This window comes from Cygnus atratus, chromosome 2, assembly GCF_013377495.2.
Source record: "Cygnus atratus isolate AKBS03 ecotype Queensland, Australia chromosome 2, CAtr_DNAZoo_HiC_assembly, whole genome shotgun sequence".
Classification (NCBI taxonomy): domain Eukaryota; kingdom Metazoa; phylum Chordata; class Aves; order Anseriformes; family Anatidae; genus Cygnus; species Cygnus atratus.
In genome coordinates, this window is record NC_066363.1 from 4230804 (window position 1) to 4257152 (window position 26349).

The 26349-nt window shown below is 39.2% G+C and overlaps 1 protein-coding gene across 2 annotated transcripts; it reads right to left on the reverse strand.

Moving 5' to 3' along the window:
* Positions 1 to 245: 245 nt before the first annotated feature.
* Positions 246 to 25025, reverse strand: GHRHR (growth hormone releasing hormone receptor). Of its 2 annotated transcripts, XM_035554424.1 has the most exons (13): positions 24981 to 25025; positions 18112 to 18214; positions 16492 to 16599; positions 15201 to 15301; positions 12006 to 12103; positions 10147 to 10276; positions 9162 to 9315; positions 8149 to 8209; positions 7330 to 7399; positions 5661 to 5752; positions 4901 to 5030; positions 4006 to 4047; positions 246 to 368 (listed from the first exon to the last, which is right to left on the reverse strand). In XM_035554424.1, the coding sequence occupies exons 1-13, from the start codon at positions 25023 to 25025 to the stop codon at positions 246 to 248; spliced, it is 1257 nt and encodes a 418-aa protein (XP_035410317.1). The 2 variants fall into 2 exon arrangements, with proteins under 2 accessions (XP_035410317.1, XP_035410318.1); XM_035554425.1 differs by lacking the exon at positions 16492 to 16599.
* Between the last annotated feature and the right edge of the window lie 1324 nt (positions 25026 to 26349).

A 26349-nucleotide genomic window follows, 5' to 3' on the forward strand; every position in this document is an offset into this window, starting at 1 on the left:
AGGTGATATTTGTGTTTGCTGTTTATCCATGAGAAGGCTATTTTGATCAGCCAGTCAGTCTTTAATACATCACTGCAGTGCTTGTTCTGCAAGAGATAGCTGGTGGGCAGAATTTCTGCAGAAGTGGATTCTCCTCCAGTTTGCTCAGAGTAAGCTGTAATCCTCAGAGTTTTTTATTGTTGTTTATTGGTTTGATTTTCGTAATCAGGCTTCTATACATGATTACTCCAGCTTCTGAGGCTGCCTTAGCACACAGATGTAGTCATTTTTACTCCAGAACTGGTTGGCACAGTCCATCTTGTCCTTCTCCAAACTGGAATAAGTCCGTATCTCTTACCATGCCACCTCCGACCGATTTCCGTTTGCACCTCAAAAAGAAAGGAGAATGTTATTAACAAACACTGTTCAAGGAGGACATTGGTGAGAAACAGGAATGACACAAATGGTGGTTAGAGAAGGGTAAAGTATTATTCTTCCCATTTCAGAACAAGCTAGCTCCTCTGGGCTTCCTTTCTATGTGATGCAGAAAATTAGGATAGTACAAAGAGTGGTTCAGCTGGCCTGTCCCAGACTTCTGACAAAAATTCTAACGTGGCTAGCTCAGAGTTGGTCTCCTATGTTGAAAACAGTAAACAACTCCAACTCTAGCATTCAAGAATTAAGGACACACTCTCTCCTGTGTTTCTCCATAACAATTATGGGCCCAACAATTAAAGGCTGTTATTAGAGCTGTCACACGGAAGGAGGGAAGGAAGGAAGGAAGGAAGGAAGGAAGGAAGGAACTTCTTTCTCCCATCAAAGTAATTATACTTTGGTGTACTCTCTAGCACTGAAAAAGATTTTCTCCACCAACAGAATATTTTCTCAGCTTTTTTCAGTATCTTCTTTCTGCTTTTTTTTTTTTTTAATATCCCGTTGGAAATTTATTCCAGCGTTACCAACACTTCCTACACAATTAAACACATTGTCTCCACATTGCTTGCTCTTCCCAATTGCTAAGAGATGTCTTCTTGTTCCCATCTGTTTCTAGAACAGTAACATTTCCAGCAAGTTCCTTAATCTACACTCACCAATTTGTGGCTAAGAAATAATGCTACTTTGATATTTAAGATAGCAAGAGGAAAAAGACACCAGCAATCATTTTCTTTCTGTTGTTGAGAAGCATGCATGCCATGCCTTGTCATGTTCACAGAAACACACACTGGGTCCAGACTGGCAACTAAGGCCTGCTTTAGCATCTGATTCTTATTAGAAATGTGCCTTCCCAGATGCTTGATAGGAAGGAAATACCTACATTGGAGTGCTGTATGTCTGGGACAACAATCTGGATGTAAAACTGTGGAGACTATCATCAGAAGAGACTAGAGATTATTAATACACCGGTAAAGTAAACTTAAAAAGTAAACTTTAAATTGGAAAATGGAGATCTAGTCAATAAAACCAGGGGGATCTAAAAGCTGGTCAGCTCTCTCTAACACAGATGATTGATTGCACTTTGTAATTTGAATCTTTCTCTAAGTTGCACTGACTGTGATGATTAGGAATAGGATTCACCTCCTAAACACACCTTGACATCCTAGGGGGTATGTCTGTGGGAGCAAAAACAGTCTCACCCCTGTGGGGTGGCATACATGAATCAAACTCTCCTTTCTTAGGAGCAACAGGTAGAAAGTGTATGTAGAAGAGTGCTCCTTTAAGGGTAACTCATCAAGGACCTTTTCCAAGGCAACAAGGGATAATAAGAAAGGGAGGAAGTGATGGGACATGATGGTCAGTCACATTAATTTATGAGAGCATGTGAGAATGTAGGAAAGTTTACTCCAGCAGAGTTATCTGATTGAAGACTTCTAAGCTGGGAAACAAACACAAGAAACAAGCCTCCCTGTCATGCTGGTCGGTGAGCTAACAAGCTGCAGGTGCCACTTCTGGGAAGGATGAACCTTGCAGCTGATAAGATGTGAACCAAGAGTGCCCAGACTGGGAGGGGGGCAGAAAGTGTGGAGCACTGCAAATTCATGATGGTTGTGCATGGGAAAAGGGGAGCAGGAGGAGTGAAGAGTGGGGATAGATAGAAAAGGGTAGGATAAGCGCTGGCTGCATGTAGAACAGGGAGGGCCAGTGTACATGTCTGGCCAAGCCCAGTGCTTCTTAAATTTCCTCATTAAATGTTTTCTTAACTTTCACTTTGTTCATTTGCACTCTCTCCTGAGTGTATGTGTACTGCAAGTACTCTATGCCAGCTACAGGTAAGACCTGTGTGTGTGTGTCAGTGAAAGTTTGTGCCAACTACTGGAGTCACGCCAGGGGTGTAGGCCCTGCAGACTGTGGTGCCAGCTACTGAAGCAAATAAGGACCCAGCCTCACCTACTGGAGTAACTGGGGGTCTTCTGCTCCATGCCACTGGGGCAGGAGCAGTGTGTGTTCCCAAACCAGCTACTGGTTTGGTCACAGCCCGTGCACCTAGTGCTGGCTGCTGGGCATCGGGGTATGGCCAAGTGTCTGTCTTTCACAAACCTGGACTAGCCTGTGAGTAGCTGAGGACTCAGGTCCAGCCCAGAGTATCAGGCGTGTGTAAGGTCAGTGCTGGAACAAGGAAGGGAACTTGTGAGCATGGGGTGTATGAGGGATAAGTGTGTGAGTACTGCATGTTTGCAGTGAACTTCAAGCTGGACTAGCCAGTGATTAGGCAGCCTGTGAAGCAAGTAAGGGGCCTAGGATCCATGCAGGGGTGCTGTGTGGACAGAGGGGCCGCAATAGTACTCGAGGAACCCATGAACTTCAAGCTGGACTACCTGGGGATAGGTGACCTGTATAGTGGGAAAGGAGGCTTGGGATCGGTGCAGGGGTACTGGACAGACAGAAGCGCAGTATCTGCAAATAGGTGTGTGCTTGTGAACCTAGAGAGTGCTGAGTGTGTGCCTGAACTAGAGAACTTTTGTCTTTACCAGCCCAAGAGGAGGAGGGGGACTCATCTGTCTATGTCTATGGATTGTGTGAGTGTTGTGCGTCACTGCTACTGAAGGCAGCCCTTGGCTGGGGCAGCCTGTGTGACCGGTTGTGTCAGTGTCTGGTCTCTGTGTGTGTCCGTTTGTCTCCAGGATGTGTGCCCAGCTTTGCTATGGGTTGGGCCTGCAAAGGGGAAAGCAGCAGCCGTGTCCTCCAGCCTGGGCAGAGATCCCAGGTCCCCAGGCACCAGGCTGGGTCCAGCAGCCATGCAGGAGTAGTACTGGGCCCAGCAGCTGGAGGAGAAGGCCTTGCTCTTTACCTCACTTAACAGAAACCAGCAGACTTTTAGTGGAGTCTGAAACTGAATCTCATTCGCGGTTTAAAATAGCCATCTCAGCTATCGTGTATTATGAAAAGAGGGGAAAATTCCAGGTTTTCAATTTCTTCTAAAATAGGGAAGATAAATGAATTTTGTAGGCAACAGAAGAGTTCAAGATGCATCCTTATTACAATGTCTAGACTATAGAAATGGAATTGGATACTAAACTAAGTGGAACAATACTTGTCCCATTAACAATAAAGTTCTGGATTAAATATTCTACATGGAAAAACATATTTATCAATGCGAGGAAATACTGGGGAGTTTCATGAGCATATTAAAATACTAGAAAATAATATTTTGGTACTTGGCAATCTGTATAAATTTAACATTATTTACAGTTTAGTCACTTAGAAACTGGAGGTCACATTGCTTCACTGCAGCAGCTTGTACTGTCAGGTCTGGACCTAGAATGGGTTTCCCAAGCTCCACTATAGTACAAAAGCATGCAGAAATGATTTAAAAAAAAAAAAAAAGCTTGATGGAATAGCTCATTTCTCCACTAGATGGCTTCATTCACATGAAGATAATGTAAATGAAATTCATCTTCACTGATTCCCATGTTAACAGACAATCCTGCAAAACTGAAAGATTTGATTATGCTAGCTTGCATGACACTAATTATTAAGTCTATAAACCTATCAGTGAAATCAATATTGTAAAGAATATAGTTCCCTTACCTCTTGGTTCAGGAAACAGTAAAGAACTGCTACAATAAACCCCTGAGGAAACACACAAACAAACAAAAAACAACAGTTAAGTGTTAGCACAGCTTGAAAAAGCCACTTGCACTATCTGAATCCATGATAGTAGTGTGTATGTGAATCAATTTAGTCAGAGTATTTTTACAAATTTCTTATGTATCAGCAATAAAGCTAGTCAGATAATCAGCTAGCTAATGGCATTTCACCCAAGTCAGAAAGGCCATAGGAATTCACAAGAACAGGTGATATGACAAACTCCCAGGTTATGTTTACAAAAGCATGTCCATTCTACAGCTAAGAAGCTCCTACAGCTTTTAAGTCAAGTTTTGTGCCGTTATATCAGGTGAGATAAAATTCTGGCCTGCTGAATATATTTTTTAAGTTTCTGAACTGAGATAAAGCCAAGAAAATCCTAGGAGGTCAATGGACCTATGTGGTCAGATACTCACTAAACACCCAATCATTTTATTCAGTTTACCACCTTCTTACATTATTGGTTAACAATGAAGAACAGATCCAAGTATGGAGGCTCAAGAATAAGTTGTGTGGGATGGATTGTATGGGATTGACACAGTGAATTAACTGATGTTAAAAACTGAACTGAAATGTCTGAAGTTAACCCAATGTCAAGCTTACACATGAATATGAAAGGCTTGGCCTTGTATTGACAAAACCTGCAAACATACAGTCTAACCTACAGCCAGGTAGGATGTGGGTCACATCTTCAAATTTGTAACACAGAAAAGAACGTTGAGGAGACATTATTATCGGTATATAATTATTTTTTTGTTTGCTGCTATTTGTCATACAGAAACTAGATTAAATGAGAAAATCTGCTACGAAGGAACTGAAGATTCCTCTGTGATTTTACCTGAAAAGATCCAATGCAGAGCTCTAAATAAAGCCGAACCCCCAGGCTGGTATATTCCGGAAGAAAATTGAAGACGATATAATGGGTTCCAAATAAAGGAATTAGAAGCAGAGTTGACCTTGAGAGACGTCTAGCACGGGGCATGAGAAGAAGTAAGGTAATATTATTTTTCCAGACTAAAGACCAATGCATGCAATACATAATAGTGATGAACAGAAGTTAATAATGGGATCTAAATGTCTAGGTGTGAAGTTCTTATCTCTTGGTATGACAGTGCTGGAAAGCATGATGAGAAAATATCTGGAAAAAGTTTTCTCATGCTTATTACCTTATTGGCAATACTATGTTCATGACTTTTTTTTACTGTATTAAGTATTAAGAATTATAAGTATTATGAATTATTATAATTCACTCTTTCTGAATGTGATTGTAGTTCAGAAAGACAGAAGCAGTAGAATATATTTTGAACTATCTGAGCCGTTGAAAATTTGACATTTGTTTGTAGACAGATACAGAGGAAGTAATATGCAGGCTCCTTGTATAGTCCATGTCCAGAGAAAGACACCTCTAGAAAACAATTTACTCCTTTGACTAGTTTCCTTAGGAATGGGGTAACATTGGGAATTTCTAAAATTAAATGCCAGTCAAACAGCCTGGTTTTGGCACTGGATCTGTGCTTCTGTTTAGAAAAGATGATATAAACTTTTGTGACTTAAATCAATGATAAATTCTTTTTTGTTGTTGTTGTTCCATACGCTACCTGTACTGAGATGAGTTATTGAAGTTGATTTGTCTAGGGTCTAGTTTTTTCAGCAAAATTCTGATGATGTTGATAAATAGGACAAAATTGACCTGTTTAAAATATTTTTGGGGAAAAAAAAAGGTTACTTTCTCATATGAAACTTTTCAATTACAATCATTATTTGACTTTATTATGTAATTTGTACCATTTCAATGAGACCTGTGTGTAAGATGATTAATATAATCCCTGCTGGCAGCATTCAAGCCTCTCAATAGGTTGCATTCCTTCTTAAAGAAATAGATCAGGCTGAGAGCTTGAGAATTTAACTCTGTTAAGCAAACTATTTTTGTCAATATCTTGTGTGATTTTTTTTTTTTTTGTAGCTCATATCTTTTTCATTCTTCTCATTTGAGATGGCTATTGCATTAAATTTTGGCTAATATCTTTAGACATTATTAGTAGAATCATCTGGTTAAATATAGATATCTCCAATGACATGGCTGCATCTGGTCCGATCACCCTGTTCTCCCTTTGTAGTCCATGGAGTGTGAGCCAATCAATAGAGCCTCAGGTGGATTTGGGGATGTCATCTCCTCTGAACATCAACATCTATTGTTAGGTGAGTCACATACCAAAAGTGCCTGTTTGTCTTTGTTGACTCCAAAAAAAGCTGAGGAGCATTAGCTCAGCTCCAAAGCTAGCTAGGGTCAATCCTAACCTGCAAAGATAATTTTCTCCAGTTGCATTTTGACACAGCTGTACTAATGTCTACGGAGCTGCTTAGTGCTCCACAGTCAAAGAGTTTCTCCACATGCGTTTTGTGTCCATAGACACCAGATTTTGTTTAGGTGAGGCTAAATGCTTAATTTTGCCTAAGAATGTACATATTTCACCAGAAGGTCTCATTTTATCCATGAGTGATATGTTAAGTACATTCCAGCAGAAATATCATCAGTATGATCCCCTGAATCCTCTTAACTCCAAAAGTGAATGTGAGGTGGGCATTAGTAAGCAGAAAACTAATGGAGGTAGAAAGAAATGCAATATTTTATTGAAACACAGTAAATTATGACCAGAATTCACCGTGAGATTCTCCATGCTTGTTGTTTACCTATATATGCCTTATTTGTATGCATCTGTCCTCCAATTAAATTAATCTTGTGATAGATGGTCTTAAGGCTGTCCACTAGCTGCTATCTCACACATTTCTTGGGCTTAATGATATGTGGGAGTAATCATGCCATAATCATTTAAGGCCCATCAATTTATTCAATATCCGTCAAGCTCAAGAACTATTATTATCACCTGTGAAAAGAACTATTGCTTTTGAAATTTTATATTGAAATTTGTCTGATTCTGGACTCGTAGGCAAAAATTCTGTTATCATATACTATAAGAATCGTTTAACCCCACATCTGCCATTAATTTCAATCAGACTGAAAATTCTATGAAAACTTCCATTTCTTTGAACAGTGTTTGCTATGGGTGATAGGGAGAGGGCTGTTCTCTGCCTCCTTTTGGCCTACATTGTTTGTAGGTAAGTGATAAAATATTTTTACAGAACAAATTCTACCATTCCTCTTCCTTATTAAAAAAAAAAAAAAAGTTTAGCAAACAGTAACTTTTTTTTTGCATTTGAAAGTCATTTTTTCTTATAACTGTTGTTGGCAGAGTTAGAAGTACCTACCCCAACAGAAATTATAATAGGTCCTTTGATTAGCCACCAGTAAGGAGAGCCCTGATTAATATCCCAGCATCTGAGAAAATAACAGCAAATTTAGAAGAGAGGTATGTGTAATCACTACAATCAAGACACCACACAGCAGTGCCAGTAAAATTCTTAAAAGATACATTTTCATGGAAGTGTCAGTATAGTGCAAGTATATAGATATTTAAGTTCTGCTTTGTACAGGACCTGCTTTTTATAGATTATTCTGCCCTTTTCAAAAGGATATAGAGCTTTCTCGAAGTGTTAAGTGAGACATGGATGAAACAATTCCAACAAAAGTTTTGAACAGGTGATGCCATGACTGATAGAAAGATATAGCTTTGTTCTTCATAGACACTTATTTAAGACATGAAAAACGTTTTGTCTGTGTAAAGTAATGAGCACTCCAGCCTTCAAAAATATCAGAAGGTATTTTGTATCAGAAGCTCCAAAAGTTTTGCTTTCTCACTCTGTTTATCTGATTGGAGTCCCTTTTTCTTTTGCAGCTGAAATAAATATTTCAGCTTCCTGAGAAGCATGCCCTGCACAATTACAATACCACTGCCATATTATTCTCTAGTGGACACTGTAAATCCCTATTCACTATGTCTATACTGAAATGGAAATTCAGAACTCCACCTCGGGCACTTATCTAAATGGTAATGTAGGAATAGGAAAGGTGTGTAATATACTGATATTATTTTCCCATGTCATTGAAATGGCATGAGCCTTCATCACTATCATTATTTTAAATATATAATTTATGTATGTAGAATAATGTAAGAAACAATGACTTACTCCGTGTCTTCAAAGTAGAATTTTGCTAATATCCATATAAGGGTGAAAAGTGTTGGAAAACCTGTCAGACAATTAAACAAAAAAACTTTTGTTGTCTAGTTTCATCAGATAATCCAAATCTTTTCCACTGAAATTCAACTATGATGTTGCAGGTCACCTTTTTTCAGAACTGGGATTATCCTTTGTGGTCTACTAATACCCATGATGAAATGAAGCACGTTGTAGCATTGACTATTTGGTGATTATGCATCAGTGTGAAGATGTAAAGGGATACAGAAGCTACTTCGCACATGATGCAGTGCTGCCAGGAAGGCCTGAGCTTGCATCTTCCTACCTTCGTGAGTGCAATTCACATGAGTGATTTTACCTGAAGTTAGCACTTGAATGCAGATAGTACGTTAAAACCCAGATTTTTGTTGTGTGCTTTTTGCATGACAAAATATTAGTGAGTATTGTTTATCAAATCCTCAAGTAATAGCAATATGAGCAGCTTATGAATGCAGACTGTGATACCTTAACTTTCATAAGATGGCACCTAAAATCTCCTAAAACACAAAGAGCAATTCAGTCTTCTTAGTTGTAATGCCTACCTTAACCTTAGTGTCAACATGCATGGATTGCCTTCCTGAACTGAACAAAAATTCCCCCTGGGCAAGTACATTCACCTGCCATATATCCTCAGGGAGGAGTACTCTGATTTTTCCTTTACACAGCAGGTTTATATTGGCAGTCACTTGGTTTGGATCATCAAGTGTACTTAGTTTTCTACATATTTCACAGGGACTTTAATGCTATACTTTTAAAATCTTGATTGCTCTTCAATACTCCATGTGTAAAAATAAAAGCAAAATCAATGCTTTGCTTTTTTATTTTTATTTTCATTTTTATTTTTTATTTTTTGCTAGCTACTTCAGTTAGGCAAACTCAGTTCCACATCTAGGATATTTTACTGGGTGGATAAAGCCTTTAGTAACATCTTGCCTTTATTCATTTCATGTAAAATCCTTACTTACCCCAGCCAAAGAGAACCAGCCACCAAAAATATCTTTTTCCATGAGAAAGGGATGAGAGTAGTAGACAGTTTAGGTAAAGAGCCTCTACCAGCAGCCACATGAAATTGGTCATCATGAAGTAGTGACAGAAAACAACTGAGATCTTGCATTCAGTCTATAGATCAAGAAAGTCATAGTTTTGGCATTACATGTGCATACATATTTTTGATTTGCAGATGTAGTAAGCATCTGTAATTCTGGCTGAGATCTAAAAAGAATAAGATCTCACAATTACAGGCATGTTTAAAGGGAGATCATCAAATGTAATGTGGCTTTCTGAATAATAAGACTTCAACCATCATAGTAGCTTGGAATCTCTGTATTTTGCTTTATATCTCTGCTAGAAATACAAGCATACAATTTCTCCCATAAATGCACCACTTTCAGTGTAGTATATACAAGTAGACTCAAATGCTCAATAGCCTTTGGACAAAAGTGTGTTCTAGGACCCATCATATTTCACTTTGCCTCCTTATGCTCAGTTTTAAGTTTTTGTGTGGCCACGAGCAATGCAGAAGAATCAGCTGATAAACTGTCTGAAAACCTCTTTATTGCCAATATATGTGGGTGAACCAAAGCTAAGTTGATTGCCTAGTATCTTGCATATCCAGTGCTCTACAATTCAGAGCTTCTGGTGAAATCCAGAATTTCCAAAAGAAACATCTTTAAAAAAAGATGTTACAAGATATTCAGAGATCTTTGGTTTTAGGCTTTAGGTCATAGAAGGGTAACAGCATAATGATACTACTTTTTTTTTTTTTTTTTTTTAAATATAGCATGGTCTAAATATGATTCAGACTACTGCATTAATTAGTGTTCACTACCACATCAGAAAAAAAAAAAAAAAGGTAGTAAAAAGTAGAAGGAACAATGAAAAGTGAATCCGTATATAGATGACATGTAAAAACATCTAGTACCAGAGTATCATGCCTTTTCATGTGCTTACTGTAGAGAAGCTGCAATGGTCAATGTCTTCTTGAAAAAGGACAGAATCCTTAATGAAAATGGCAATAGCTTTTAAGATAAAAGTGAAAAAGAGCTGTATGTGGATATAATTTCTGGGACAGCGAAGCCTCCTGGAAGAAAAGAAGAAAGGTTCTTCTGAGGTAATTCATTGACTTGTGCTGGCAATAATTCAGATATGCAATAAAGCCTTATTTCATCTCAGGTACTCCCAGGTACGTATAGAAAGTAAACTTTAATTCACTGAGCTCTTTCTGCTAAACAGGCAGAGACAGAAACCTTCCTCATGTAAAGCAATTCACCCACAGTCTGCATTTTAATCTCTTCTCTTGTTAGGTGGGGTTTCCTTATTGGCCTGATGTCGCTTCTGGTCTGCCAGATTCCAAGAATCTCAGCTTTGTTATGTGTTCAGTGTGCCTGAGCTGAGATGTCTTTTAGTTGGCATTATTTTGGGGCAAAAAGAAACTTCCATTTGAAGAATCATTTCCATCAATATAATTATGACTGTAGCTAAATCACTCCCAAGAAAAGAATGCAGAGATATTCTGGACTAACTAGAAAGTTTTCTCAATGCACAGGGTAATGATTAGCAAGATTTCTACACATCAAAATACTGTGGTTGAGTTAAATTGCATTAAATGTCTGTGTAGGCTGCCTTATCCAGAATTAAAGAATACTTCCCTAGATTACCAAAGTTATTCTTATGAATTAAATGAATAATTGCTTTAAAACAGTTTGGCACATCTTTAAATTTTTAGATTCAGATTTTTTTTCTTATTGTTATTATATACAGACTTTTGGAGGGAGTTATGCAATTTCAAGTTTTCATTTGGAGCTGAAGACTTTAGATAATTAGCAAAGAGCCCCGTTAAAAGCTGAATTCCCTCCAGATCCAGTAATCTCAGGGTCACCTAATCTAAAAGCTCAGTTAGTGTGCAGAGTTTTACTACTGAACTGAAATGCCAACCCCATTGTTGAACTGTAACTCTCCTCCCTATTGCTAAGTTGTTTTCTGTCAATTGTTTCTTTCTTTCCCCTTATTTGAGTTGGTTTGTTTTCTCAAGGTCAGAGTAGATGTCAATACACATAATCTGTTGACTTCCAGACGTGAGTTAGGAAGCTGCAGAGGTCAAGAAACTTTCCCCACAGAAAGCTGATTCTTACAGCATAATAATAATATATATATTTTGTACTTTTTTTTCAGTTTTGCACAAATGCAAGAAATATAGATTCATAAAATAAATCTTACATCAGCAAACATCAAATCTACATTAAATAAGAAAACAATTTTTACTCAAAATTCTGTACATTATACATGAGAGCATCTAGTAGATGGGCAATTCAATGGGCAAGAGATCTTACCAAACTTGCCAAATTCAGACCCTAACTTTCAAAGTATGTTTTTTGTTGTAAATGTTTCAATAGTCATATATACAGTGCCATAGGAGCACTGACTCAGAATTGAGGTCTCTTATATTCTTCTTATTAATATAAAATTTACTGAGTCCACATATGGCAAGAATACATGTTTTTTTCAAAAATTAACTTGATTCCAGCTAAAGCAAGCAAATATATGTATTGGTTGTTAGGATCTGAGTTGATGACTTCTGCCAGCAAACAGCCAAGGTTTATTTCACAGTTCTGATTCTTCTTATTTCTGTGTTTCTCTGATAATCTTTCATTTGTAGCCCTCAGTTTAATATGATTAAACCAATACTGCCTGAAAGTTTTATTTTTATTCTTCTGAATTTCTGTCTCTTATTACTTTATGTCTAATGTCTCATACAAACTAAGATATGAAGAACTTTTAAATGAATCAAGTTAGAAGATAACTTCACATACCTGAATGTAATAAGAACTGCCACAGCAATAATAAGTGAGGTGATAGATACACTGTATCCTACAGTATAGATGATCTTTATGGTAGAAAAGTAGGATTGCTATAAAAGAAGAGAATGATCCATCATAAATTGCAGCCAAATGACAGCTATTTAAATGACTTTGGCAGTTTTGCTTTATTTGATGCTTCCAATCTGTTCACACCCCTGAGTGCCTCTTTTGTTCCTTTTAATTCCGCAGCAAATTTCAGCTGAAATTAATCATTAATGCTTCTTTTATGAAGACCCATTCTATGGGTACGTGGATATTGCCCAGTTTGATAAAGAACCATTTATTGTTTAAGATGGTTTCAAGCTCATTCATAAAACCCTGAAAGACTAAGTGAGTTTTTCAAGAAAACATTGTAAAAACTCATGCATTTTTTTAAGCATTTTATTTCACATTCTGTTTCTGCACAGCAGTAGTGGAAGCATAATCCTTCTGGCAGCTGGCTACATGATGAATACAGAATGCTGTAAGCCTTTCCTTATGCCTCTCCACTTTCTTTTTCTGTTTTCTTACTTAGAATTTTGCCATCTATTGTCTTTTCCATTTTTTTTAAATTCTTATTGTTAGCTTTATATTTTTTCCTGGGGTTGTATTATTTCCTCTTTCTGCTTGCTTCCATATTCAACTTTTACTTGAGTGTCAATCACAATCCATTTCCATTTAAATGGAACCTCTATCAGACATGATCTCTGAGTAAGGGTTATCTGACTTCAACTATTATGGATGGAAGCAGAAAACAAAATGAATAAGCTCTAGGCTGCAGATCTTTCCCTTTGAACTCATGTGATGTGTCTCTTGAGCCCCAGCTCAATATTTTGATGTCCTAACATCCATGCGGCTATTCCATGCAATCAGCTTCACTGTGAGGAAGAACACATTTGTTTTGAGCCTTAAGTATCACCAAGGTCATTATAAGGCTGCAACTGGGTAGGATTTATTTCATTTGTTTTAGGTACTTAAAAGTTAACTTTCTAAGTATAAGCAGCTGAGTCTATAGTAAAATGAGCAGCGTGAGACCATGGTCCCAGGATTGTGCTGCTTGGTTGTTAACACAGTTCCATTTCTTGAAGGCTCCTTTTCTATTTAGGGAAACAAGCACATCCAGAAGGCAATTCATCTCATAACATGAGGCCGGATCACTTTCCATCAGCAAGAAAAGTAATCTATCACTATGCCTACCTTAGTAAGTGGTGCAAGGCAATAGCTTTGGTTTAGTAGGGTGAAACCTTTGGTGCTGAGGACCCAACATGCACATTGTGTGCATTTCTGACTAGCCATTAGTCAGCCAAGTCCTGTAGGCTGGACTTTTCTTATTGCTCAGAGCACACTATGTGCAACATGCATTTGTCTTCTAGTTTAGTGTCATCCATACAAAACCAGATCAGCCTTTCTCAGAACATGTCTCAGTATAAATGAAATTGCAAAAAGTGCCAGAGATTTCCTTGAAAAGCTCACGCCTGATCATGACCACAGCATTAATGTAGGTCCACCATGTAATCATTAGGTTAGACTTGCACAGACTTATTTATTTTATTTTATTTATTTGAGGTTGGTAAAGTTAAATGATATGGAAACTACACAGTGGCCTTTTCTGTCTTGTGGATGAACTATGAATTGTATATGATTAGCCATGTATCTGACTACACACATTTCAAGCCAGAGATCAGAGAAGGTCCTGAGAGCTACAAAGCTATCCATTAAGTCTGCTAGGCACTGCTCCATAAGTGTGTCAAAGCTGTGCTGGGCCTGTCTTAGTTGGCAACTTCCACTTAGAAATCAAAGATGAAAAACATAGCAAGCAATAATCAAATCCTTAAGTAGATAAACATACAAATGGGGAGTTCACCGAAAGGTAAAATGTGAGTTACTGCTTAAAAAAAAATCGAAAAAAAAAATCTGTAGACTAATTTAGGATTGCTTCTACAGAAGAAATACAGGGAAGTAATAAAAGAAAGAAAGAGAAGAGCAGAACGCGTTTCAGTGGAATTGTTATTCATGGTAAGCAGCAGGTACCATCCTTCAGAGGCTGGAAAGGAAGTCTGAGTTAAACAGCACGACAGCAATCAGTACAGAAAGTAATGGGAAGACAAGAGAAATCTCTCCATAAGCGCACAAAGTAAGCTCCCTCCTGCAAGTTGAATGTACTTAGACAACTACAGTATAAATGTTAGTGGGCAAAATAAATAAATAAATAAATACATACATACATAGTATTCACATTACTTATAAAGATAAAAACAAAAGTGCAATTTAGCCTGTACAAAGGGGGAGGCAGAGGTCTAGAGTTAGACAGGACAACTGATTTTTAAGGATGTAATATTCCTACCTCCTTCCTATCAGTTTTAACCTGGTGGACATATAATCTGATTCTTTCCACTTAGCTATTCTTCATTTTCTCCACAGCAGCTAAAACCAACGGAGACTTTATATAACTCTAATAATTTTTAGTATTGTGTTATTTTTCACTAAATGATGTATCTTTCAGTATTTTAGCTGGCTTCTTTTCTCTGAAAAAAAAATATATATACAATATTTTTGCATCCTTATTAGATCAAAAACTATTTTATTTTTGTTTTTTTTTTTTATATAGATAAATTCTAAATGTCTCTGAGTGTGCAAATCTAGCTGAAGCAATATGTCAAATATAGATTTTAAAATATTCTTTGTATTTATTTCCTTGTTGAAGTAGATATTTTATGTTAGTCAGGATGAGAAATCATACACCCCTCTTGTCCTTAAGTATTGCTGAGTTTGGAATAGTGATGTTATAACAGCACATTTTCCGTATTGGTGCTGTGATACCACAAAATGGTCTTGCTGATTGGTCTTATTGAAATGTCTTAATCCGTATTTTATGAATATTTTGGGAGATAGCCTTAACTGTAGTATCTGTAAGCAAGTGCAACAGAACTGCATGATTTCATGGAATTGGCAGATGACTTTATTTTCATTGCAATCTTATACCTGAAAAAAAAAATGTCATCAGTAGTTCTCCAAAATATTTGATCGGAGTAAAATTTGAATCACGTTCCATACTTGGTAAGAAATTTTAGCTTCAGCTGAGTTTTCTTCCCTAGTGGTCTTCAGGAATAGAAAGGAATCCTGTAACGTCAGCACATCACTCACATATGTTTATTTAATTAAACTTACTTCTTCAAGGGGAATCTCATCTTCAACCGGACAAGCAATATGATAGGAAGGGAATGGGTCTGACCAGCCTTTCTTTGTGCAGTTTCTTCTTACTATCCCAGCTGAAACAGAAACGCTTAGTTTTACGAACGAAGAGCTACATAATGCAGAAAATAAAAGCCAGGATAAGGTCTCTTGCTAGTATGAAGGTTATACTAGGAGAAGAGGACCATCTCCCTTATCCCACAGAACTGACAGGAAACTTTACATGTGTACATCCAGTTAGTCAGGTACAAAACTTTTAGCATATTTCTGCCGATAAACAGCAGGAAGAAGTGAGAGAACCAAGGAGACAGAGGTAGAGGTGAAGGAGCAAGGATGAAATTATATTAGAGACAAGGAACCCTATTTAAGAAGAATGGGAAGCACTGCCCCATAAGACTAATTCAGAGCTCACCTCTCTAATGTACCCCTTCTCACTGTCATCTTTGTTGGGGCTTACTCTTTCCTTGGAGATCAGACACTGGAATAAGTAGTTTGTTCTCTAAGGACAGTAGATTTCCATAGAAAGATTTATGAGTCAGATGAAGGATAAGTAAGAGAATCCCAGAGCAGGAAATGAAGGTACACAGATGAAAGGGATTTTCCTTATCCTTCATTTATAGCTAGCGTGTTCTGGGTGAGGCAGAGGTTGGAGTTTGCAGTTTCTTTTTCTTGTGAAACTGCCAAATGTAGATCTCTCTTGGAAGATAATTTCCTCCTTGTGGGCTTGCGGTTTGTTCCTGGCCACATTTGCCCAGAGAGTAAACAGTCACAAAGGCATTAGTTTGCACGGTCTTGCATTTGACCAAACACATATGCTACTTTAATGACAAAATCCTGCTTTGTATCTCCAACCTTGGTCTTAAAGAACAATCACATTATTCATTCCTCAGTCTTTGATTTCATCCCACACTAATCAAAGCATAAAACTCATAAAGACCCATGCTTAAGTTCTGACCCCTCTGCAAGCTCTGTAGAAAACTTACCAAGCAAGCTGATCTTGAAGCTCATGGAAACCAATGGAAATCACTCCATTGATTTCAGTCTTCTTTGGCTCAGGTTCTCATCATAGTCTATGGGATTATATCCAGTTATACATAGTGCATGAGATATGAGATGGACTGCAAAGCACCCTCAGATCTTATTGCATGCTGTGTAGTAAGTCTTTGAGCAGGAACTTGGAGTAGTCTGTCTTTACTATTCGTTATTGGAAAACCTTGTGCCAGGCATGCAGCATAATAGTAGGAGTACAATCAAAAGAGTACATCACCTGTCTCCTTCATGAAGTGAAAGAGGATATTTGGGCATGGTAAGGCAAGAGTCTCTCCAGCATCTGCCTCTGGCCAGCACAATAATTTGTCCCAGGTTCTCTTGCAACCTCAGATAAAAGTGAAATATATTTTTAAACTTAATTATGTCTGAGCAAAATGAAAGATTTTTTTTCTAACTTTGATCCTCTGCCCCTTACATTTCTTATAAAAATAGTTAATTCTCAAATTTTGTTTTATAGTGAAAGATAAACACCTCCAGATGTCTACTTACTCTAGTTAGACACCTTTTTCAGACACAATGCAACAAATGACAATGTGCCATGGAAGTGGGAGGAAGAGTGTTGCTGGAAGACAGACCAGGTTATGGTTCCTGTTAAGTGGTTACCATGTTGTTAAAGGTCAACACATCTCCACTAAAAAGTATGATGCCATGATAGCACCTAGTCAAAATCATAGAATCACAGAACGGTTTGCGTTGGAAGGGACATCAAAGCCCACCTAATTCAACTGCCCTGCCATTGGCAGGGACCCCTCCCACCAGCCCAAGCTGCCCCCGGCCCCATCCAGCCTGGCCTTGGGCACTGCCAGGGTTGGGGCACCCACAGCTCCTCTGGGCAGCCTGGGCCAGGGCCTCACCTCCCTCTGAGTAAAGGATTTCCTCCTAACATTTAATCTAAATCTACCCTGTTTTAGTTTAAAGCCATTACCCCTTTGTCCTATCCCTACACCCCCTGACCAAGAGTCCCTCCCCAGCTCTCCTGCAGCCTCCTTTAGGCCCTGGCAGGCCGCTGTGAGGTTGCCCCAGAGCCTTCTCCTCTCCAGGCTGAACAACCCCAACTCCCTCAGCCTGGTTCCACAGCAGAGGTGCTCCAGCCTCTGAGCATCCTCGTGGCCTCCTCTGGACTCACCCCAACAGGCTCCTGTCCTTCTGGTGCTGGGGCCCAGAGCTGAGTGCAGGCTCCAGGTGGGGTTTCACAAGAGCAGAGCAGAGAGGGACAATCCCCTCCCTCCCCTGCTGCCCACGCTGCTTTTGGTGCAGCCCAGGACACGGTTGACTTTCTGGGCTGCAAGCACATGTTGCCGGCTCATATCAACCTTCTCATCCACCAGCACCCCCAGGTCCTTCTCCTTAGGGCTGCTCCCAACCCATTCCCCACCCAGCCTGTGTTTGTGCTTGGGATTGACCCGGCCCTGATGTAGGACCCTGCACTTGACCTTGTTGAACCTCATGAGGTTTGCAGAGGCCCACCTCTCAGGCCTGCCCAGGTCCCTCTGGATGGCATTCCATCCCTTCTACACCACACAGCTAGGTGTTGTCAGCAAACATGCTGAAGGTGCACACAGTCCAACTGACCATGTCACTGACAAAGATCTTCAGCAGGGGGAGGGAATCGGACAAAGACATAAGTTATATAGACTGTCCACATTTGAACGTGAAAAAAATTTGAAAAAGAAAAGAGAATTGAAGGTATGGGAGTAGGTGGAAAAGAGCTGAGTAGAGCCCAGGGATGTTGGACAATGAGTAAAGCATTCAAACATGCATTGGCAGCATGACTGTATCCTGATTTTGGTAGGGTGTTGCTTCTCTGTCACTTATTTAATCTACCACTCATGGATACCTGTTGTTGCATTGCCATGCCTTTCTGACTCCTCCAGACATTCAGCCTCCTTTTTCTTCAGCTCTGTTATAAAATCACATTCTGGATGGACGTTCCCAGCAACCTACAGGGAGAGGAGTTTCAGGTGATTAGGAAGAAGGTTTCGGGAAGGATCTCACGAGCAGCCATGAAATCTAGCCCTACACATGCAGCTAACAAGCTGTGTTAAGGACACAGAGCATTGGCTTAGTGCTTAGTATCCAAAGAGACAAAGCTCTGCCTGCTGACAGACAGTGTCTCTGCACAAACCATGATGTTCACAGCAGGTGAACGCAGCAGAGCTCTGTCAAAGGCAGCTGAGCTGTGCTACTGTCCATCAGAGCAAATCCTTAGGCAGCATAGCTGTCAGAGGATGATAGCTACAGCTCTGTTTATAACATTTAGTTTATAACATTTCTCTGGTTACATTCATACTGAAGAGCATCTCTGCTAGGGCCCAGGTATGAGTGCAGGACTTAATTTGCACCCTGACTTTAGCCCCACCAAATCTGGATCCAAGAAACTAGAGTGGTCTTGAACAGACTCCTTTTCTTGACGGTGGAGGGCATACTGCAGAGCCCACCTGCTTCTGGGCATAGATATGTCCCTGCCAATCTCCAAATAAACATTTTGAAACCACATGATTTTTGCAAAATTGTCTTCTGAATGAGTTCTTCGCTCTAAAAGGAAAGAATCTGATCTCGCCTTTCTGCCATCTGCCTTTCTTTACACTGGGTGGGAGACAAAAACTTCTTTGGAATAAAATTCTGCACCAAAGCATTTGTTGATTTGGTGTGATGGCGTAGAGGAAAAAATGACATCTAGAGTTTTAACATCTGGGAATGCTGCATCCCTTTGGTTGTTTTAGTCTTTATTAGATGTGTGCCTACATGGACACCATAAGAGAATTTGAAGGGATCCAGAGTAACCTTGGCCACCAAAAGACACCGTCTGCAGCAGGTTGTTACAAAACAGTCACTGCGGGTGTCCTGACCATAGGTGCCAGTGTGCTCAGTATGTGTGGATATAGATATAAACACACAGATACACACAACAGAAAATAAACTCAGGATGAGAGTTGCATGGTAAGCAGGTGGTTGGCATATGGCTCAGCTTTGTTCTATCCAGGGAAGATTAATATTCAGGGAATTTGGGAAATAAATAGCTCACTTTCAGGTCATTCAGAGGGCGGGTCCTATCAGTTCCAATAAGCATTGTTTCCCCTTCATGCTAATATCCTTATCGCAAGTGGATCTGCAGATCATTTGAACTGCTTATTGGCTGAAAACTCAAGGCTTTCAGCCTGCTTGTATGGACAATATTGGATTCATTGCAGAGCCTTTGGTCTCCTGGGGTTTGGACCCAGGCAGTTGGAAATGGCATGTATCCACATTTCTGCACTTCAAGAAGCTGTTTGCTTCCCATTTATTGCACTTTTAGGAGGTGGTTGTTTTCCTGCCAAACTGGCAGACAGCAGTGCCATGGATCAGTTCAAGGCAGCAGTGAAAACACAAGCTCGATATTCAAGGTTAAATGAAGCTTGGTGTATGTGAGAGGAGGGTAACTATGAGTGAACGGGGCAGAGGCCAGCTCTTGGCTTAGCACCAGGAGGCGGAGATCTGATGTGTGGGATGCTCACTGATATCAGCCATCATCAGTAAAAACAGATACTCCAGGGAACCCCTCCTCTCCACGCTATTAAGAAATGCAGTAGTAGGCAGCATGAAAGAAAACTGTGATCTGTCTTGAACACCTCTGCTCATCTGATAGCTCTTCTTATGTCAACATGTATTTTATTTTTCCTTATACTCACCCTGGACAGTGAAATTCATCTATGCTGAAAAGCTCACTACATGTCACGTACAGCAGCTATTACAAAAGTAGCTTGATTAGTCATTAGTAAAAACAGTCATCCCATTTTACTGAAAAACCGTTTCACAGCATTCTCTTGGACTGGTGAACTGCCCAGAAAAATCTCAGCACACAATAAATGTACTCATTTGTACAGTCCTAAATTATTTCTCCTGGCAAATAAAATGACTAGATCTTGCCCGTGAAAACTGTCTTTGCTCACTGAAATGTTCATGGTGAGAACAACGAATGTTTGGCTTATTCACCACTCCAGAAAATCTTTATCTTTCTGTCTCCAGACTTGTGAGAACACTTTACCACATGCTTCTGAAATAAAAAGGTGAGGCTGATCAAGTGCCAGGTATTTAAATTATTACCTCTTCATCCAAGAAGTCTTGATCTTAAGCAATGCTTTCACAGTTTATACTCAAGTCAAAGGTAACTACTGCTTAAACAAACACTGAGTACAAGATCTGTTATGACGGAAACAAAATAAACTGAAAATATTTATCCCACTCCTGGGCTGTGTTCTAGGTATATTCGTACCCTTGGAACATTTGACTACCACTATACTTTTAAACAGCTCTGAATACTAATCTGAAACAAGGGATAGAATTAGTTTCCAAACCAAAACATTTATAGACTTACTTGCTTAATCCCATTGTATATCTTCTACCCTTCTGACCATCTCTGGAAGCATTAAATCATGGGGTAGAGGTATGAGCCATTCTTTCAGAAAAGAATAACTGTGCATATATGTGATTCATCTCCCGTTGGTTTCTATACCTACAGAGACATCATCATCTCATCCAGCCATTTTTGGTTCCTTTCATGAAAATATACAAGAGATGATAGCATTTTTGTGCATAGATCAACTGAATTATCTTATACATTTACTTTTGGATGAAATGAGCTATGATTTAGTCTCAGTTCACTAGGATTCCCCTGACTATTAAATTCACTGTTACTCACTAACTTTGGGCTTCAGCACTGAGTCAGATGAATCCCACTTAACTACAGCTACTGGCATTATGCAGACTCATGTACGGATCATCACTGCAGAGCTATTTTGCCTGGTAGCTCAAATGATAATAAGCCATGTTACTGGTTTGTAGGATCCCCAAAGAAATGAAACTCCCTAAAGTTATTTAGTTTGCCATTTTGCTGGTTCAGTTGCCTTAGGATTGTCCCTACAGAAGCTCCCTCTGTAGGTCGCAGATCACAAAATCAAAGAATCACAGACTGGTTAAATCTGGCAGGAACCTCTGGAGATCTTCTAGTGCAACCCCCTGCACAACATAAAGTCTATGTAGAGCAGTTTGCTCAGGGTTGCATCCAGTTGAGTTTTAAGTATCCCCTAGGATGAGGACTCCACAGCCTCTCTGGGCAGCTTCTTCCAGTGTTGTACACCCTCACAGTAAAAAGAGGTTGCTAGCATTTAAGTGGAAGTTTTGGTATTTCAGTTTGTACTGACTTCTTTGTGTACTTTAATTGTATAGCACTGCCAGAGGGCCATTCAGATTACCTAGGAGCTGAGTTGTCCTCATGAGAGATGCCTCTCTCAATCAACTGATGGCATAGCCCTGAATAACTGCAATCTTATTTTAGGATCTTCAACAAAATGTTTACCATTATGGTATATGAGAATGGATTCTCCCACAACAGGTAGCCTCTTGTTTTGGATAGGTGAGACAACACAGGAATCCAAACTTGGCTTGTTTCTTTTTCTGAATTCTCTAAATTAGTAGAGGAAACATGAAATAGAGGTTCTAGTAAACTTCATGGTTATTTATATCCATGAAGATGGACAGATTTCAAGCGCTACTTCTCTAATAGACTTTAATAGGCATCTGACCTAATAGAAGCATGACAGTTTTGAAGACATTGCTGAATTAAGGAACATGCTCAGGAGAGAATAATGTCTGATGTGGGAAGAGAAGGCTGAAGATTTTTCAATCAAATACATCCACTCGTGATGTCTTTGCTGAGTCAGTGACCTCCAAACACCTCTTCCATCCATTTGTAATCTAGAATCTATAACCCAGATTCTTCTCTGCAAAGTGATTAGCTGCAAACATTTAACAAAGCTGAAATGCTTTTAAAACTGTGCTTCCACCCAATGAATTGCTCACTTTTTAAAGATTATGAAAGGTTAAAAAGTTAATCTAGAAAGCATCTTCAAATCTCTATGAAACTTGAATAATTTTCATTTCCCATTTTTCAGGAGAATAAGTATCCCAGTACGGCTTTGTTAGGGAGAAGATTCATAGTCATGCAGTGTGAAATCGTTCTGTATCTGCACATGCAACTTTCAAGTAAAAAAATGGGATGTGCCTGATGAATTTTGGTAACTATTAGCAAAACTTGGAAGAGGAGAAAACAGAAGGAGAACAGATGGATGGCAGTTTTGGGATGTACAACCCCAAGTTCATGGCAGTCTAAAGACATCAACTTTGGAGCTGGTCTTTTAAAAGACTTTTTGTTGTTCCCCACAGTAACTACTGTTTGGCATTACTGATGGGCAAGCTTAGGACCTCTTAGAGGGCCATGATTTTCCAACAGCTTTACATTCCCAGAATATCCGTAACTGTCCATTAAGACACAGCCTATTGGCCAGCAAACTCATTGGATGCAAGGCACCTCTTAAGGACGTGTTGAAAAGTCAGCTGCATCTTCGTGTTTCCACTGGCCCGATGAAGAATAAAGGAATAATGGCTTAATGCCAAAGCTAAGCTGATGTCAGTGCCCTTAGTCACTCTACCCAGCCTGCCCTGGGGACTCCCACATGTGCCCAAGATCCCTTTTCAGCTCAGCCCCTGCCCCAGTGATGCTACAGGATGATGGACACAAGCTCCACCACAGCCCTGCTCTGCCCAGCCATAGGCTTCACTGATGTCTCAGCCTGACCTTGGCCCAGTGCTGTCCCCATTGCCCTGTCCAGTAAGCCTGGGCCATGTTTGACCCTGATTCCCTCACGGATCCTGATCCTGACCACCCACAGAGTGCTCTGCTTCCTTGTTGGAAGTGGTAGGCTGAGTTTTGGCTGGCAAGATCCACCTCTGTGTGCCAGCTTATCACTTAGAGTATAAATACAGCTTAGAAAAAATATAAGTGCTTTTCTTGTGCTCACGTGCGTATGCTAAGGAAATGGGTATTTCCCCAAATCATTTTTGAAGGGCAAAAATTAAAGGAATTGTGTAACAAGAGCCAAACTCCTTTTTGAGAGTATCATAGCTAATATTTCAGGTTGCCCTCCTGAATAACTGTATCCACAATTCTCCGTACTGATGGGGAAGACTGAAACTGAAAATGAAGTAAACACTGATATGTTCCAAATAGAAGATGAATTTGTAGTTGCTGCATCCCTTAGTTACTGTATTAATGAAGCTATGGGTTAGCATAACCTCTGAAAATCAAGCAAATCTTTGCCTTTGTCAGAAGGCCCCAGCTGAAAGTCCTATTAGTGCAATAAAAACAAAAACACAAACTGTACCAGATTATGCTCTTCAGAGGGGCATGAAATGCACAGATAGGAAAGAAAACTTTTTTTCCCCCCTGTTATTCTAGGTTTTTTTTCATAGCATTGTGCAAAATTTACTGCTTTGTTGTTACTTCTCCTCTGTTTTCTGTCATATATATCAGAATGGCTCAATATTTGCATTCTTTTCACATTACAGTAAGCACCACACAAGTGATGACAGTAAAAAAACCCTCAGTTTATAGAAGGTGAGAGTCAGCCTCTTAAACATTTAAAACCTCTCCAAAAGTTGACTTCATCTCTTCCAAGGAAAGAATGCTGTTAAGTTACACTAACAATGAAAAGAGATGTCTGCTTTTCCACCATTTGCTAGGCGAAATAACAATTGTTTGCCTATCCTCTGTTACAGTAAGATATGCAAATACACAATAGGAGATTTAATTTATACACTTATACATAAACGTGTGGTGTTTGATCGGTGCATAATCCCATCATAACCAGCATGACTATGTAGAAGAAAATGCTATTTCTCTTGCATAAATGGGACAGGTTCTTACAGAGACCTTCAGTGATATTATTGCCTATTAGCTCTGGATCCTGATATTCCTTTTATGAGCATTCACTCTCCTCACACTACAGGGAAGCAGAGTTTGTCACACAGGTGATGCAAATGAAACCATACCCTTGCATGACCAAAAAGTATTTTCAGTCATTTCAAGGTGCTTTGTTTTTCTTGATCCATAAAGAACAGGCTGCTGTGCCATCCCTTGCAAAATGCTTCATCAGAGAAGAGATTCTCTGGGTTATGATTCACAGCAAAAAGGGAAGGATACAGCAGAAGTATAACAAAAGGAAAATGCTGAAAACATCATTAGTCTCAGAAGAAAAGCAAATATCCTTCACCCACTTTTGACATACCTTTCCTGATATTTGTGTGATCCTCAATGCTGTTTTTCTAATCATTGCCAGAAGCTAAATATCAGCAAGACCTCTAGGCTATTTAATGGCACTGGACATTTCTAATTCTGCCATAAGCAACCCTGCTGATTCAGCTTATTTCTTACCTGTAGTATCTCAGCTGCTCACATTAGATAATATTCCACCAAAAAGGCAAATGAAATGATAACTAATAAGACTGCATATTGTGAAATTTAAGAAAACTGTCAAGAGTCAGCTGCTCGTATGTAACAGCTCCAGTTTCTTCTACTTAGTTACTGTCTTTTAAAGCCTACACACACACACACAAACAGGGCTTATGCCGATTATGTTGTTTCTCCTTAGCCAGTGTGTGGTAAGAAAGCAGTGAAATGCATTGATACACAGATCCTACAAATTGTGTCCCTTCTGCCACTATTCACACTATTCATAGCATCTTGGCTTGTTTAATTGGAATCCAAAGCAAATAAAGAGAAAAAGCACTCATTCAAAGAAATAAAGCTCTATCCAACCGTCTGCTCCAAGTAGAAAACAAATAATTATTGAAAAACAATGATGTAAAAGCTAATTTCATGCAATTACTCACAAACACTGCAAGAGTCAAGGTATGCAGGACACAGTGGTATAACATGCTAGAGTCCATGTTCCAAAGAAAGAGTTAGAATTCACTTCTTTAGCCTTCCTTAGCATCTTTCACCTTTTTGACTTCCCTTTCTCCCATCAGTTGCTGATCCGAAGCATTTATCTTTTTGCACAGAAGTGACGTAACAGTACAGTGAAGTGGGAAATAAATATTAACAGCTCTCTAAACTGTGTTTAACCCGCTTTCTCTCTCTCTCTCTCTCTCTCCCTTTTTTTTTTTTTTTTTTTGTACTTGTTCAAAGGCTGGAATGGATTATTTGAGTGATTGTTCCCAACATTATGAGAATTGGAGAGGCATCTCTTTTACTTCTCCGTAACACAAAATTATTTTAAGAGGGACGAACAGTTCAAAATATTGCTAATCCTGCATAATAAGCATGGTTCACATAAAAAAAAAAAAAAAAAAAAAAAAACTCTCCTAACAGCTATTGTTAATATCAATTTATTTTAAGAAAACATGCTTCTTTCTGTAGCTTCACTGTATCTGTGTGTGGGCATGTTTATATGGAATATAATAACCATGGGCCTACATTTTAAAAAACAAGGTCAAAATCTACTCACAAACATGTGAACACAAGTTGTGCTGGATACATTTTGTACGTTGATTTGAAGGCAAAATTCACAAGGAGTTCATCTCACTTTGTTTCAGACTTTTGAACATTCAGTGTCTAAATCTGAACCAATAATCCTCTGTGTTCAGAATACAGAAATATATACACTCAGTTCATTCATCTCAGCCAAACATGAGCTTTAAGACAGGTCAGATGAATGCCACTCCAGAAATGCCCATTTTGCTTAATTGACAAAAAAGGCAGTTTCACTAGGTGCTACATGTGTAACTTCTAGATGCCATAAAGTCTGATGTATTCTAGCCATCTTGTGTATATATGAAATTTTGTCTATCAGTACATACTGTCTTGAAGGACACCAAATTCCATATCAACGTTAAGCAAATGTTAATATGGCAAAAGCAGAGGCACAAGATATAAAATACTTTTAAATATTGATCTTTGCTGTTCTCTCTCCATATCATGCCATTCCTCATAATCAGTCCTTAACCCCAGATCCATCTTCCCACAATGGTCTATCCTACACACCTGTTTTCACCTCTAACACTGCTTTTTCTCCATCTTGCCCAGCTCACCTTTCTGCAGTTAAATCACGTGGCTTCTTACTGTTTGTCTGCACAGCTTGGGTAGGGGAATGACAAGACCTAGGAAAGGAGCTGCCCAGCTCCTAGAGCCACCACAGCCATAAAGAACACCTAAAGTTGTGCTTATGTGCACCTGAACTACACTTGGAAACATCCGTGG